The sequence below is a fragment of the Raphanus sativus genome, chromosome 8 (assembly GCF_000801105.2).
Source record: "Raphanus sativus cultivar WK10039 chromosome 8, ASM80110v3, whole genome shotgun sequence".
In the NCBI taxonomy this organism is placed as follows: domain Eukaryota; kingdom Viridiplantae; phylum Streptophyta; class Magnoliopsida; order Brassicales; family Brassicaceae; genus Raphanus; species Raphanus sativus.
Window position 1 is genome coordinate 4,696,672 of NC_079518.1, and position 15,676 is coordinate 4,712,347.

The following is a 15,676-nucleotide window of genomic DNA, read 5'->3' on the forward strand; positions in this document are numbered from 1 at the left end:
ATTTGCAGGCTAACCAAATAAATTGCCATGATGAAAAACGAACACGTGATACATGCAGTATCTTGGGGCTTGAATTGAAATGTAAAGATGTGTTTGCGAGGGGAACCGGGCGTTGCTCTCTTTCACTCTTTTTAATGTATACGTCAAACTCCTGATGAATCAACCTCCTTTTTAATGCCCAAACTAGTTTATACCGGTTTATAAGATGCTCAGACTGTTCCCAGCCCAGCCCAGCCCATTATTTTATTCTTACCTGCCGAGGTTCAGTCTTCAAAATGTCTATTCGCTTCAATATCAGTGTGAAATTATGAAATATGTATTCTTCTATGTCTACGAGTTTCAAATGTTTAGCTATCATTGGACTGAAAGCCTATACATTTTGAGATTTTTATAAGCCATAAGAACATTACAATCAAGGAAGTACGTTATGATAAAGCCGTCAGATTCATGATCCATAAAGATCATAACCACTTAAACCTAGAAGTCAATAACTCAGAAAAGTTTTATATTCCTAAAACCACTTTTAATCTTGGATCCTATGTGGCTGATTTCCGACAAGCTCACTAGTGCACTTTGGTAAGTGATAAATCAAATTATGATTGGTAGAGTCGATTGTTATCTAATTATCAGTACATCAGTTAACGAAAATTATTTATCAATATTTAAAGCAAATAGTATTTTCAACTGTTTACCATATGCAAGAGCATCTGGCCATCTAAAATATTTCACTTGAAGTAGTCTGTGGAGATTTAACATCAGGTAAACAAATAGTACATACTGATTACCTATTCAAAAACGAGAAGAGTCCTTGCGAAAGTCGGTTTCTAAAGTCCAACTTGGTTTCGGCCGTTGACAAAAAGGAAAATTACTATGTTTTTTTTTGTGTGGTCACTAAGGAAAATATACTATTAAAGTGCACTGCAATGGGAAATGGCAACGAGTGTTCATTTGCCAACTCTTTAAACAAAGTCCAAAACATCGAACCACTATCCTCGTGTCATTGCCAGTCACATGCATCCCTATCCCATCTCTCTTTATTCTTTCTTTTTTCCTTTCTCTTTGTGTTTTTATTTTGAAATGCTTTATAAACTATTCGCAAACTAGGCAAAATTTACAAGAGATTTTTTGGAATGGAAAAACCAGACTGAGTATATATAGATATATAAATCAATTATATCATAGTGTATACATGTATGATGTCCTAATAGTTGTCTTGTTCTTTTCTAAACATTCCAAAACTTTCTACAAAACGATAGAGTCACCTAGTCGTTGTTTTCTAATTATTTCACATTCTTCATCTCTTGCTTTTCACAAAGATTACTATTCACTTAACACACTCTTTTTTTAACATTAACACTCTTTCTTAAACACTACAAAGCTTTACAGCAGTTGCATATTTTAAACATAAATCTAGATTTCATTCAGAAATCACATATTATAAAAGAAAATATTATGACACAAGTTACACAACTATAACCTGTATATTCCAGGTACTCTCTGAACTCACTAAATAATATACATTTTTTATAAATATATAGGCATTAATACAATACCAAACTATATGCAAATTGATTGATCAAAACAAAAAAATATATATATGCAAATTGTTACTGAGTTAAGGAATAAATTATAACAACTGCTTAAATACTTACACCATACGATAAAAACAAATGAACCGTACTCTTATCTAGTTCTACTTTATGTTTTTTAATTGATCTACCTGTCCATTTGAAAATGAGTACTTAACTAGGGAAATAAACCTTCATGCACATGGCCACATACCTAGTTCTTCTTTACAGGCAATTCTTAATTTGGTTAATGTCTTTAATTATTTATTTTTGTTAGTAGAGGAGTGGAAATACGTGTTGGCATATGCAGAATTATCACTAAAATGCCAAAACTTTCATATTTATACGTATGAGAATATTTTAAGATCTTTGCAGCAAAGCTGAAAACATTAGATTAAGAAAATGCACATGATCCCATGAAGATTCTTGCATTTAAATAATCTAGAATAGCGCAGTTTACAAGCTTGATCTCCCTCGGCATTTAGTTGTCAACGTTTTAATACAAAGATAATCTTCTTGGTTTTCAGATTCTGTCGTTTCTTGTTCCCCAATCAATATTTTAACTCATCCCGTAAACTAGTAATCAATCAAACTCTAACTAATTGCTTTGTCTTGATAGCGATGAAACTCTCTTTACCTTTTACATTTTCTACAAGATTTGTTTAATTGGTTTGGTAGCAATGAAACTTTGTTCACCTTAGAGTCGTCGATTGATGTCAGTGTTTGGGTCCAGTTTCAGAAAGAGAATGGACATTTTCCAACCATATTTGTCTGCATCCTCTCCTCGAAATCTGTAATTTGATGCTCTTTCCTTCACTTTTTTCCACACGTTTACTATAACCGTACCATTCATATATTTCTGCAGTCTCTTCATTTAGATGTATTTACCGACCTAAAATTTAACCTTGTTGCCCAAACAATGTCAATAACTCTATGGGAAAAAATGTTTTACTAATTAAGATTTTGATAGTTACCCTTAATTAAATATTTCAATAAAATTCTTGGAATGTACATGATCTAAGTTATGATCTTTATTTTCACCCAATTGATTTATAACCATAGCGTATACACAGTTTGTACCATGGAAGAGTCTTTCTTTGTGGTTTTAAAAATATTCTAAGCATTTCTGTATATGAGCTGTATGATATACAGCCACATGGTTCAGACTTTTAGTGTCTAATCATTGGCCCCATATGATTAATCAATTACTATATAAAATATGCATATTGCCCCATTTTTTACATCTTATTACCAAACAAGTAGTGTGAAATCTTGCTTGTTTGGTGCATTTAGATTCTTGAAACATGAATGGGTTACTATGACCACTTTAATAAACGAACAATTTGAAATTTGATAACCAAAATAATGTCAACAACATTCAATTGTAATGTTGCTGGTCAAGCCATGGCCAAAATCCAGTTTGGTCATCCATTCCACAGAACATGTTACTGATACTGTTCTCTTCTTTCACCATTCTCTGTTCTGACGACGAGTTGTGGAAAAACTGCATCGTTGTAGCTGTCGGTGAAGACGGTGGATGGCCCGGTCTGATGTCACCGGAGATGTTCTCACTTCTGTTACTACATGAACCTTCTTCTTTGTTCAGATTGATTGATTCTATTGGTTCTTTGCTTTTTAATGCTATTACCTGCATACATAAAAAAAAAGAAATAAATAATTACATTGTTGTGGTTAAAAAGACAGAACAGAGTTTTGTTACCTGAGCCTGAAGCTTCTGGTTTTGAGTTTGAAGGAGATCGTTCTCGTCTTTGAGACTCTCGAACTGACGCTTGAGGGCATCGTAGTCTCTCTCCAGCTGCTTTGTTTTGGATCGTGCCCTTCTGTTTTGGAACCAAATCGCGATTTGTCTTGGCTGTAACCCCAAGGCACGAGCCAGCTCTAGTTTTCTATCCGAGTCGAGTTTATTACCAAGCTCGAAGTTCTTCTCTAGCGTCTTTAACTGCTCCATGTTCAGTCTCCTCTTCTTCTCTCCCATCTTAGATCCATCGTCTGAAAAATCTTCTTCTCCGTTCATCTCTAAGTTACAAAACCCTTCAACGTTCGGCATTGGAGATCTCTTACCAAGAAACCCTAAAAACAGAGCAGATCATGAGATATTAAGAGAATTAAAAAAAAAAATACAGGGGACTGAGAATTTGGATGGTGTTAATGCGATGTACCATGGAAGTCTTGAGGTGGAGTGCAAGAAGGAAGAAGATATTGGGGATGATCTTCTTCTTCTTCTTGGTGATGGTTTTGGAGACTGAAATTTGCAGGGAAGAAAGCTAAGCCATTATTACAAGACATGTCTCCTCTTTGATCGTTTCCTCCTCTTCACCTTTTCTCGGTTTAGAGTAGGAAACAAAGAATCTGAATAGAATTTGGTAAGACTAGAGAAGGAGAGCAAAATAAATAAAGAGTAACGAGTCTGATATGGTGGTGAAATGAATCGGGTAGACAACACGCCACTTATAGGCTAGACAAATGGTTTTATTTATCTATCTTATTAAAACAGAAACATTCTGTTGGACCTAGGCATGGGCATTCGGGGTCCCAATCGGGTTTCGGTTTTATCCAATCGGGTTTCGGTTTTTCGGGTTTATCAAAATCAGCCCCATTCGGATTATTTGAAAGTTCGGTTCGGTACCGGTTCGGGTTCTATCGGATTCGGATCGGGGTTAGTAAATCTTCAAAGAACCGGTACAACCCAATGTACTTTCGGGTTCGGGTCCCGATCGGTTTTTCGGTTTAAAAATATCTGATTTGTACCTATTTTGTAACCAAAACCTAAGTAAAATTGGTTTGTTTTGGTTTCAAATACCTAATTTGTACCTCTTTGTAACTAAAACATAAGTAAAATCGATTTAAAATTAAGAAACGAACATCAACCATGATCATTCAAAATTAAACGAAAGAAAAACATATTTATTGATAAAAGAAAACTAAATAAATAAAATCATAAAATAAAAACCACGACCTCATGAAATGAGAAACATTGTTTAATGAAAACAAAATCTAAATCTAAATATTTCAAAATTTAATAGCCACATTTAACCATCAACCTTCATATAATAGAACCACCAACATTTATGTAATACATAAATATTTTAGATGTTCAATATATCTTAATGTATTTTGAACACATATTAGGAATTGAGATCATATTTGGTATAAGACCTTTCTAGGGTTTTGAATGTTTCGGGTTCTATCGGATATCCATTTAAATTCGGGTTCGGTTCGGATAATACCCATAACCCGAAATACCAAAAAACAAGATCCATTCGGTATTTATGTCGGGTTCGAATCGGTTCGGATTCATTTTTATCGGATCGGATTCGGTTCGGATTTTCGGGTTCGGTTTATTTGCCCAGCCCTAGTTGGACCTAACATTTATTTTGTAAGTTTTTAAATTAAATACACATTTATACTTTATAGTTAAACATATATTAAGTCACTAATGTTCCTTTCTTTATACTACTATCCATGTTTCCAAACAATATACTTATTTCTTTATACTACTATCAATGTTTCCAAACAATATATTTTTATACTACTATCAATGTTTCCAAATAATACAATAATTAATCTTAGTTATTTTATATCTATCATTTTCTCTTTAAAATTTTGTAGAAACGTCATAATTTCATAAATTGCAAAATAGTAAACTTTAAAATTTCGATTATAAGATTACAAATTATGAAACTATTACAATTTAAATCCAATTAGATTACATATCGGTCATCCATCAGTTCAATCGGTTAGTCTCGGGTTTTAGTGATTTTTTAATATGAATATTTTAAAAACATAAATTGAATTGTCAGATCTCCGGATTAACCGGTATAATCACAATTGGGTTGAATTTAAAAATATTGATTTAAATGCAAAAATATTTTAAATACACACTCTTTAAATATAACCAAAATATTTGTTAAATTATTAGTGAAATTTTTCATCGTAAAATATTCCGCGCTTCAAAAGCGCGGGTCAAAGTCTAGTCTTTATTATAGTATATGAGTATATAAAAAAAATATGCGTCAAGCCTCGAAGCTGTTGAGAGAATAATACAGTGATAAACCATTGATTCTAATTTATTTTTTTCTTTAGGATGAATATGGCGTTGTCATTTGGAGAATGCATCATTTTCTTTTATTTATAATTTTGACATCGAAGAATGCATCATTATTGTTCGGTAATTTTACTTTTTGTACCAAATCACGAAGTAAATTTGTCACTAAAAACGTTTATAATGGCTCGCAACAGAATTGAATTATTGTTTTCAAAATCTAAAATAATCCTTCAACTACTATATGAACTTTTATTTTAAATATTTTATGTCGGATATATGAGTAGTTTGATAAGGTAATTTTAGTATTATGCAGTATAAGTGTTCCACAACTATCAGTCGAGTAAATAGCATTTATAAATTAGACAATTTTAAATTGGAAAGAATTTGTATTGATATAATAAATCATGCTATTTAAACATAGTTTTAAAATATATTTTAAATCAGTTATTATTAAACTTATAATATTAAAATGTATTTTTAATGTACTGTCATTAAAAAAAAATTAAGTAGTGAAGTTTAAGAAATATGTAGTACTTTAAAGATATTTTGGTGAACTTTTTAGTTAAAATATAAAAATCCAAGCCACATGATGTTAGATATATTTTAGAGTGTTTCAATTAAATTAGGACACTTCCTTAATTCATCAAATATTATCTAGCAATTCATCAACAATTTAATCACTATAAGAAAATCAATTACTACATTGAATACATCATTTTAACAGATTATATCGAATTTGAAATAGAAAAGATTGTATCATATACATAAAATATTTGACATTTGATTGTTTTTTGGCTTGCAAACTTGTCACTAAAATATTAAATCTTCTTTAGATACTAAGGTATTGTTGCTATGTCAAATATTTTGGTGCTTAAATATTTAAATAGGAAACAAATGATTTTGGTTCAACAAATAGAAATACTTCCAATTTATAAAATTATACTATATGTCCAATCTGGTCTTAGTTTTCACCTCTATCCATGATTCCATAGTCAGATTTAAAAGTATACTATATGCTTTTGTATTTATCGTTGGTTTCTAAATGGTTGATGGTGATGGTAACCAGTTTACTTATAAGGGTCCAACAGCTGTAAAAAAAATTATTGGGAAACTTGCTAAAATAGAACAAAAATTCAACATGATTATTCTAATGGTATAATACTAATTTAAAGTTGTCCCCATAATATAATTTTTCATGGAAATCCAACTAAGCCCTTGATTTATATTTTAAATACAATTTAAACTAATTAATCTATACTATTATTTGCGAAGTGATTTTTCGCAACGGAGCTCTCACGTTAAAAGTTAGAGCGGTTAATGTCGTTGTTACCCTTAATGAATTTGTATATAATTTATTATATAATTAAAAACAAATTTTAAGTCAATAATATTGTTATTTATATGTTATAATATCGATACTACCCTTAATGAATTTGTATATAATTTATTATATAACTAAAAAGGAATTTTAAGTGAATAATATTGTTATTTATATGTTATATTTGATTATAAATTTACTAAATATAAAGATAATTCTTATATATTTTTTTGTTATCTGGAAATAATATTTTTTTTAATTTAAAAGTTAAAAACGAATTTTAAGTTAATAATATTATATTTATATGTTATATTACATTATAAATTAATATTAATATATAATAATTAAGGGGAATTTTCAAAAATTAAAAACGAATTTATATTAGTCAGATTAATTTTTATATAAAAATAAGATAATTCTTATATACTGTATTGTTATCTTAAAATAATTATTTCTGTTATAAAAATTAAAATATAAGATATATAACAATTTATCTATATCTATACTATTATTTGTGAATTTATTATATAGTTAAAAATAATTTATGTTAATAATATTAATTATTTTTTAAATAAGATAATCTTATATATTGTGTTGTTATCTTAAAATAATTATTTCTATTATAAAAGTTAAAAAAATTAAGATATAAAACAATCTATCTATCTATTATTTGATAAGTGAAATTGCTTATTGTTTATGCTTTCCATAATTATAGGCTAATTAGTCATATTTTATGCTTAATTATTAATATTAATTAATTAATACCCTTAATGAATTTGTATATAATTTATTATATAGTTAAAAATGAATTTTGAGTGAATAATATTATTATTGATAAGCGAATTTGCTTTTTTCATGATCTCCATAATTATAAGTTTAGTTATATTTTATGCTTAATTATTAATATTAATTAATTAATTAATACCCTTAATAAATTTGTATATAAATTATTATATAATTAAAAACGAATTTAAGTGAAAAATATTATTATTTATATGTTATATTTGATTATAAATTAATATTGTCAAAAATATAAAGATAATTCTTATATATATATTGTGTTGTTATCTGAAAATATTTTTTTTTCATTTAAAGTAAAAACAAATTTTAAGTTATTAAAATAATTATTTCTATTATAAAAGTTAAAAAAATTAAGATATAAAACAATCTATCTATCTATACTATTATTTGAGAAGTGAATTTAGTTATTTTTCATGCTCTCCATAGTTATAGGTTTAATCATATTTTATGTTTAATTATTAATATTAATAATTAATAATTTTAGTGATTTAGCTAATAAGTTATCATTATGTTGTAAATAAATGAAATATCCTAAAGACAATATCATAGCCAAACTTATACACTATAATTTAGTAATATTAAAGTATTACATATATGTTTATATTATATTTTGGTTTAGTAATATTAAACCATTAATATATATATCACATAAGATATAATATTAATTTATCTTTTATGATAATTTTTAGGACAATCAAAATCACTTATTGTGATAATTTTTGAAAAAAATTGGCAGAAGATTCAAAATTATTTATACTATTATTTGCATAATTATTTTTTCGCTTTCGTGTTTAAATTTAGAGCGTTGAAATTTTTTATTATTCTTAATAAATAATTAGGTTATATTTGTTAATATATAATTACCCTTAAATTTAAAAACAAATTTCATTAGTTTGATATTCATCATGATGTAAAAGATTTTATACTATTTTATCTAAAAATATTTTACATCATATATTTTAAAAATAAATATAATTTATGTATATATGAATATTTTAGTTTATTTTATGTAAGAAAAGATATTTTTACAAAATAAAAAGAAATTGAATAAAAAAATTAATATTTAATTAATTATTAAATATTTCAAAACACGAGAATAATTTTATCCTAAGGTTTTAAAATTTATAGTATATCTGTTTATAATGTTTTTAACTATTAAGCCCGCAAGTGCGGGCAAAACACCTAGTATCTAGATAAACAAGTTAAACTAAAAACAATCAAGTGTGATAATTTCCAAATCTCTCTTGGACGCAATCCTAATTTCACGATCAGTTTCCTATTTTCTTTTCCTTGATCTCTCCGCTTCTCTCTCTAGGTGCAAAGATAGACAGTATGCAGCAAAGAATCTTCTCATGTAGCAATACCATCCAGCTGATATAGTTGAGTCGGCGTGAACAGAGGAAGAAAGGGCGGTGAGGTCACCCGTATGTTGACTATATAGGTTAACGTATCATTACTAATCTTGTTGAGAAGTCTTTTGAGACAGGTTTACAGTGAAAGAGAATGTCTGAGTTAGGTCAACGGCTTGCTTGCCAAAGAGAGAAGGGGGTTAGGCTCAGGGACTTTGGATTATGGAATAAACTTTGTCTGAAGTTGGTATGGATATTAGTTGCTAAATCGTATTCTCTATGGGCTGCTTGGAACGCTCTACAAGCTGCTGGTGGGATCATTGGACCACTCTAGGTCCTCTAATTCATGTTTTAGACAGAATTGACCAAGAGCCTTGAGTGTTCCAACTTCCAATCCATGTTTTGGTCAGTGACGCTTACACGACACGGGATGGTTACTGCGAGGGGCAAGATTGGATGCCTCGTATCAGCTACAAGTCTTCCTCACAATCTCGGCTGCTCAACTAGACAGGTTACCAACTAGAGCTCGTCTCGCAGCCTGGGGACTAAAAGTCCAAACAGCTAACTCTGCTTTTGAAAACAGGGATCATATGCTCCTACGCTGCGGTTTTAGTGTAGATATATGGGCTCGGGTTCTGCACAGGTTGGGATCTCTTTCCACCACTCTTTCTACACTTGGACATCCCTCACGGAATGGCTTGCAATCAGTACAACGACACATCATCTCTTCCTCAAGCGCATAGCACCTCAGGCCACCATATATCACATTTGGTGGGAGAGGAACATGTGACTACATGACAACAGTTCATCCACCTCAGCTCAGACTTTCAAAAACATTGACCGTGGCATTCGTGTTATATCTGTTTACGGTAAGTCTATTATATCTGTTTTCCACGTCTTTAAATATGTTATATACGTTTTAGGAAAGCTATAATATTATAAATATTTTTTAACTGAATTTCCTAAATTTTAGCAAAATCATTTTTTTTCTTATAGAATGCATCTTTTATACTATAAACATATTCTACCACATATAATCATTTAAGTTGTGTTTAGATTTTGCATTCCGAAAAATTTAAAATATCTCATAAAAATAGAAACTGCATCCACAAATATTTTTGCAATTGGTAGAATTTGCATTCCTCACATTTAGAAGTTAATTAAAAATAGATTGTTCGTTCTAAAAAAGTAGATGAACTTATTTAATCTGAAATTCAATTTTTACTAACCCGTTTTTTGTAGAATATAAAATCTATTTTTCGTAGAACATAATTTAAAATTTTATTTTATCAAAATTTTCAACAAAAAAAATACTAGGTTGTGTATATAGGTGTTTCATCAATTGTTTCTATTTTTTATATTTTTTGATGCATAAACTATATATTTTATTAAGTTTTAATAAAAAAATAGACAAAAAGTTTATACCAGAAAAACAAAAATGCTGAATTTTTATTTCATTTTGGTAACTTTCCCTCATTTTGTAAGTATGTTAAAATATACCACACAATCTATATCCTCTTTTTTTTTTAACAAATACCACAAAATCTAACTAAAAGCCTAAAACTATAAGTTTCTGTGATACATTTAAATATAAAATGTAATATAACTTATTTATAGTCTTGTACAATACTTATGATTTTATCGTCAAGAAGTGAATCGAACCTTTATTAGATCATTTCTAGTATTGAAAATCTTTCATATGAATATTTAAAATTGGGGAAAATATTAATATTTAATTAATGAATCTTTCTCAAACCCATATAAAAATTCAAATAAATTAAAAGATTGATCTAATGAGATATTAATACAATTTTCCTCAGTTTCACATGGTAATTTTATATGCGAGGGTAGTTTCGTTTTTTCCAAGTTTGAACCTTGACATATTTGTGGAAGTTCCCTTGGTCTAGTGGTTTGACTAAGGGTTCCATTGCTTCTACATCTGAAGGTCTGGAGTTCAAACCCAAAAAATATCAAATTATGCAGATTATGAAGAAATAAGTTATAGGAGATCTTCAGTTTGGTGCATGACGTACCATCGAACATGAATCTCATAGGACGGCTCAGAATAGTGCAGTCAGACGGGTATTCTCACATTGTGGTAGAATTGTCGGCTGTAAAATCGTCTTTGTAATATTCTCACCATTGTAATAGCATAATTAATCGATAATAATCGACTCAGACGTTCAAAAGAAACCTTGACATATTTTGGTTGGATTGATGATAAAATATGTTTTTTTGTGTGCACAGATAAAATATGGTTATATAGGCACAATAAAACGAAATTAAACCAAAAATTAGGCCTTTGATAAAAAAAAGACCCATAAATTGGGCCAAAGCTCTTTTCAGTATCTTTGGGCCAAGGCTCGCTAGTCGATGGTTTTAGGGCTGATCATAAAGGTAAATGTTCTAAAGTCTTTCTACAATTTTATGTTCAGATTATTTGACATTTATCGTGAAAAAAACAATTTATATAAATGTCATATAACTTCTTCAACAAATAAAAATTGAGAGATTATGACTAAAAACGTGTTATACCATTTCATGAACGTGTATCACATTACCACATGTCCTCAAGTCATTTTTTTAATGTTTCTTCGGTTTTTTTTAATTCGTCTTAGAAAAAGTATGCATCCCTCTTTTTCAAAAAAAAAAAAAGTATGCATCCCAACAGACCAGCACGTAGTCTTTTGTGCTTATAAATAGAAATAATCAGTGATAAAAAGTAACTGATACACCGTGCACGAGTCACTATACTAACTTCCAGGCGCAATACCTAATGCATGTACTGGCGTACATATCAAAAATTATGAACCGTTTTTGTAAACTACTAGCATATATGAACTTCTTGCATTAGAAATGAACTTTTTCATTCCATTTTTTTCATTTGAGTACAAATATATATATATATATATATATATATATATACCGTATGAATATGAGAAACTGCTTTCGTATTTTCACGCGATATCTGATTCAGTCAGTAAAGTTTCAAAATAATCGTATATGTTTACATGTTAAGATAAGTTATCTAGTATTAAAAACATCACGATATATTACCGTAATTTTCGAGTCAATACGTGTTTTGATACACTACGAAGATCACGCATTAATGATCACATGCAAGAAGATTTAAATAAAGTGGCACGACCATAGCATACACCATAGATAATATTTAAAATCAGATAATCCAAACTGAAAGACCTCGAAAACATCAAGGTCTTCGTTTGTTTGTATCATATTTTAAACAATTTAAATTCAATAGCAACTTCTCAACGTTTTTATATTGTATATACATGTTCCAAGCAGAACTATATTTATTTGCGTATTAAACTCAGACATACATATATAAAAGCAATCAAACAAAAACTTAAAAAAGTTAATATAACTGAATGTATTATCTTCATTAAGTGTAACTGAATGTACATGTGTAACTATATATACAAGAGTAATTAGTCTAAGCTAACTAATTAAGATTACTATACACACTCTATTAAAAGTTGCTCTCATGTTGTCCAAAAAAAAAGTTGCTCTCTTTAGTAAATTAAGGAAACGAAATGTGTCATTAATCATAATATTAGAGAGGATCTCATGATAATACACAGGCTACTATACAGCCAGGTCTGGACCCTCACTTACAATTACGATGCATACATACATAAACCATACATTATATAATATATGAGTTGGCCTAACAATGACCCGAAACCCTAGCTATATCATAATATTTGAAGTAGAAGGAAACAAATACTCATAATCATAATAAGATAAATTTTCGTGGCAGAAATCGATGATTTATATCTCAGATTGATTAGTGAGAATTTTAGTAATTAAGCAAGCTCCTAATGATGGCTGCCTCGGCGCTGTCGTCGTCCGTTGAAGCCAAAAGTTCCGACAAACGGTCACTGAGATCATCAACCTCTCTGTGTAAGTTCCTGATGTAGTTGCAAGTCTCTTGTAGCACTTTAGATGCTGACACCTGTCCATTCATATTTATAAAAATAATTTTAGTTAGAGTACAAAATAACGATCATTTAGATTCTTACAAAGAGTACATAACAACATGTGCCACTGCTTTTTATCATAACAATTTCTTCAAAAAGTTTAGCCGGTAGACATAATTTTCTCGTTATTACTAGTATTTAATGTTCGCAACGGTATAAACGGCCAGTATTTAATAAATTCTATTTTTCATCTACATATGGATTATGGTGAGTTATGGTGAGTATTTGGTAGACAAGAGTAATGAGGAGACATGGAGTTAATGTACGTGGAAGTAAGAAGGGAGCAAACTGAACCCCACACCACCAACTTGTGAATTTAAATGCATAAAAAACATTCAAGGAACAAAAGAGATAGTGTATATATGCATAAATGAGGCTGTGAATTAATGTTACTTTATCTACGGATAGTTAATTGTAGACCACATGTATCTACACAAAACGCCATTGGGTTTCACCATTCGTATTATTTAGTTATATACACTATACGGTTCAAATTCATTTGAACTTTCCAAGTCCATGTGCTAACTTAAACATATATCCATACAAACATGGAACATATGTTTGTTTGTATTTGCAAGAAAGATAGATTTGCATATGGATTTTTGAAGTGTATATACCTTGTCAGAACGGCGGCGTCGGAGCTCAGGGATGAGGTGTTGGAGCTTAGTAACAAGATCGGTAATCTGATCATCAGAGATTCTTGAGCTTCCTGACTGTCGTGAACGTGATGATCTTCTGCTCGACATCTTCTTTAGTAAGTGGCTTTGTTTGTTTGTGTGTGTGTGGAGAGAGAGGAATGCAGTAAGGATAAGTAGTTGTTGTGTCAGAGAGAGAAAGAGAATAAGAGTGGAGAAGACGAAGAAGATTGTTTTGAAGATGGAGGAGCAAAAGGGGACGTGTTTTTATAATGCAAATTTATGAGGAGAGAGAGAAGAAGAAGGAGGAAGAAGATAGACAAGAGAGACAAGTGCATGGAGGGAGGGTGTGGGTTATGTTTCTTTATAAGAGCGCCTTAATTAGCTTTCAACTATTATTATTATTTGTTCTCAGTTTTTTCCATCATCGCTTAGTACAAAAAGATACTGTTTATTTTGGGTAAGCTTCTAAACTAACTTTCTCGCGAGGCCAACGTCTTGATTGTTACATGTGTGAAACTCAACCACGTCGGGGTTTTATTATTTTCTCTGAAATTCTTTTATTCTTGTTCCACTTAACCTTCTTTCTAACGAGCTATTCACATGTTGCAATATCAACTTCAACTTAACACCATTAGTGGTATTTCAAAGCTACATGTTTCCTTTTACTCAATATTGAACATATAACCAATATACGGATAAGGGTTAATGCACTTAGATGTGGCTCCATTTTATATGCAAACATTTATTATTCCAGGCCACCAGTATTATTGAGTGATCTACCTGAATATGTGGTTGTGATAAATTTGTTACTAAGCCCAACTTTCTTTTTGTTTAATCAAGTTTTCAAGAAAAAAAAAATTCGTTTACACTAGGAACGCATATGATGTTGGTTTCTGCCGGCTATCCAAATATATAGTATATATGAGCTATATAGAGAAGTTTGTATATAACAGAATTTCACAATTCATGATGTGTTAGTAACTTCAAATAATATGGGTTTTCTATGTTTTAGGGAAAAAAATTGAAGCCATCTTCTATACTGTATAAAAGCCATCTTTTATCCAATCCAAATAGGACCAAATAAGTCAAGATGGAGACAGATCAACCCGGTTGAGGCTATTTTTCTTTGTGGTTAACGTTTAACCATGGACTAATCCGCACTCGATCTAAAACTAAAAGCAAATACAATCAAAGTCAGTCCACATTGCTACTACATATATAGCCTTCCAAAACAGGGCCAAGTAGAATTAACTCGTTGCAATTTTTTGGATCTACACATCCGACTGGCTAGTATAAACAAATGAGAAAAAAACAAAGAAATAAAATACGAAGAGAAAGTGACGTAGAAAAGGAGAGAGGGGCATGGAAATGAGAAGAGGGCTCAAGTGGGGTTTAAAATGGTAAAATGTGTGTTTATCGCCAAACTAAACTGTCCCTCTTTGCCTTCTCTCTCTGTCAGTCTCACCATTGCATTCCCACGTTACATGTATTACTTCCTTGTCTCTCTTTTTATCCACTATTCTCTCTTCTTTTCTTTCTACCATTCTTTCTCATTTCAAACTCTTGCATTTATCTATGTGAATGTATATGGGTTTGGATCACATATAACTATGTTCTTCATACATTCATGTTTTAATATCCAAATACCAGATGAGAATGTATTTTCTTAATGTATAATGGCGAAAGACTAAATCGAAGAAAACAAAAAAAAATTACGGTAATTATAAGATTAATTTATATATTTTTTTAGTTCTCTTTATAGTGGTCGATATCATCAAAAGAGTGTAGGACATATGGTACAAGAAAATACCAAAAGATCTTGAAGCCAAATACGGATCATGTTGGGCGATAAACTTGACAACTTTGATATTTAAAAATACTGTCCATAAAGAAAATCTAATTTTATGTATCACGATCGGGTAGATGTAGAGTTAA

The 15,676-nt window shown here is 30.1% G+C and overlaps 1 protein-coding gene and 1 long non-coding RNA gene across 3 annotated transcripts; one reads left to right on the top strand and one right to left on the bottom strand.

Annotated features, from left to right (window-relative positions):
- Positions 1-2,762: 2,762 nt before the first annotated feature.
- Positions 2,763-4,021, bottom strand: LOC108819554 (homeobox-leucine zipper protein ATHB-23). Its single transcript, XM_018592612.2, has 3 exons — positions 3,749-4,021; positions 3,289-3,659; positions 2,763-3,216 (listed from the first exon to the last, which is right to left on the bottom strand). Exons 1-3 carry the CDS (start codon positions 3,873-3,875, stop codon positions 2,947-2,949), a joined length of 768 nt encoding a protein of 255 aa, XP_018448114.1. The 5' UTR covers positions 3,876-4,021; the 3' UTR covers positions 2,763-2,946.
- Positions 4,022-9,004: 4,983 nt separating this feature from the next.
- LOC130498385 (uncharacterized) lies at positions 9,005-14,312 on the top strand. 2 transcript variants are annotated; one of them, XR_008937278.1, is made up of 3 exons: positions 9,005-9,613; positions 9,686-9,971; positions 11,048-14,312. It is a non-coding gene; the product is annotated as an uncharacterized LOC130498385 (long non-coding RNA). The 2 variants fall into 2 exon arrangements; XR_008937279.1 differs by having other exon boundaries at positions 11,086-14,312.
- The last annotated feature ends 1,364 nt before the right edge of the window (positions 14,313-15,676 follow it).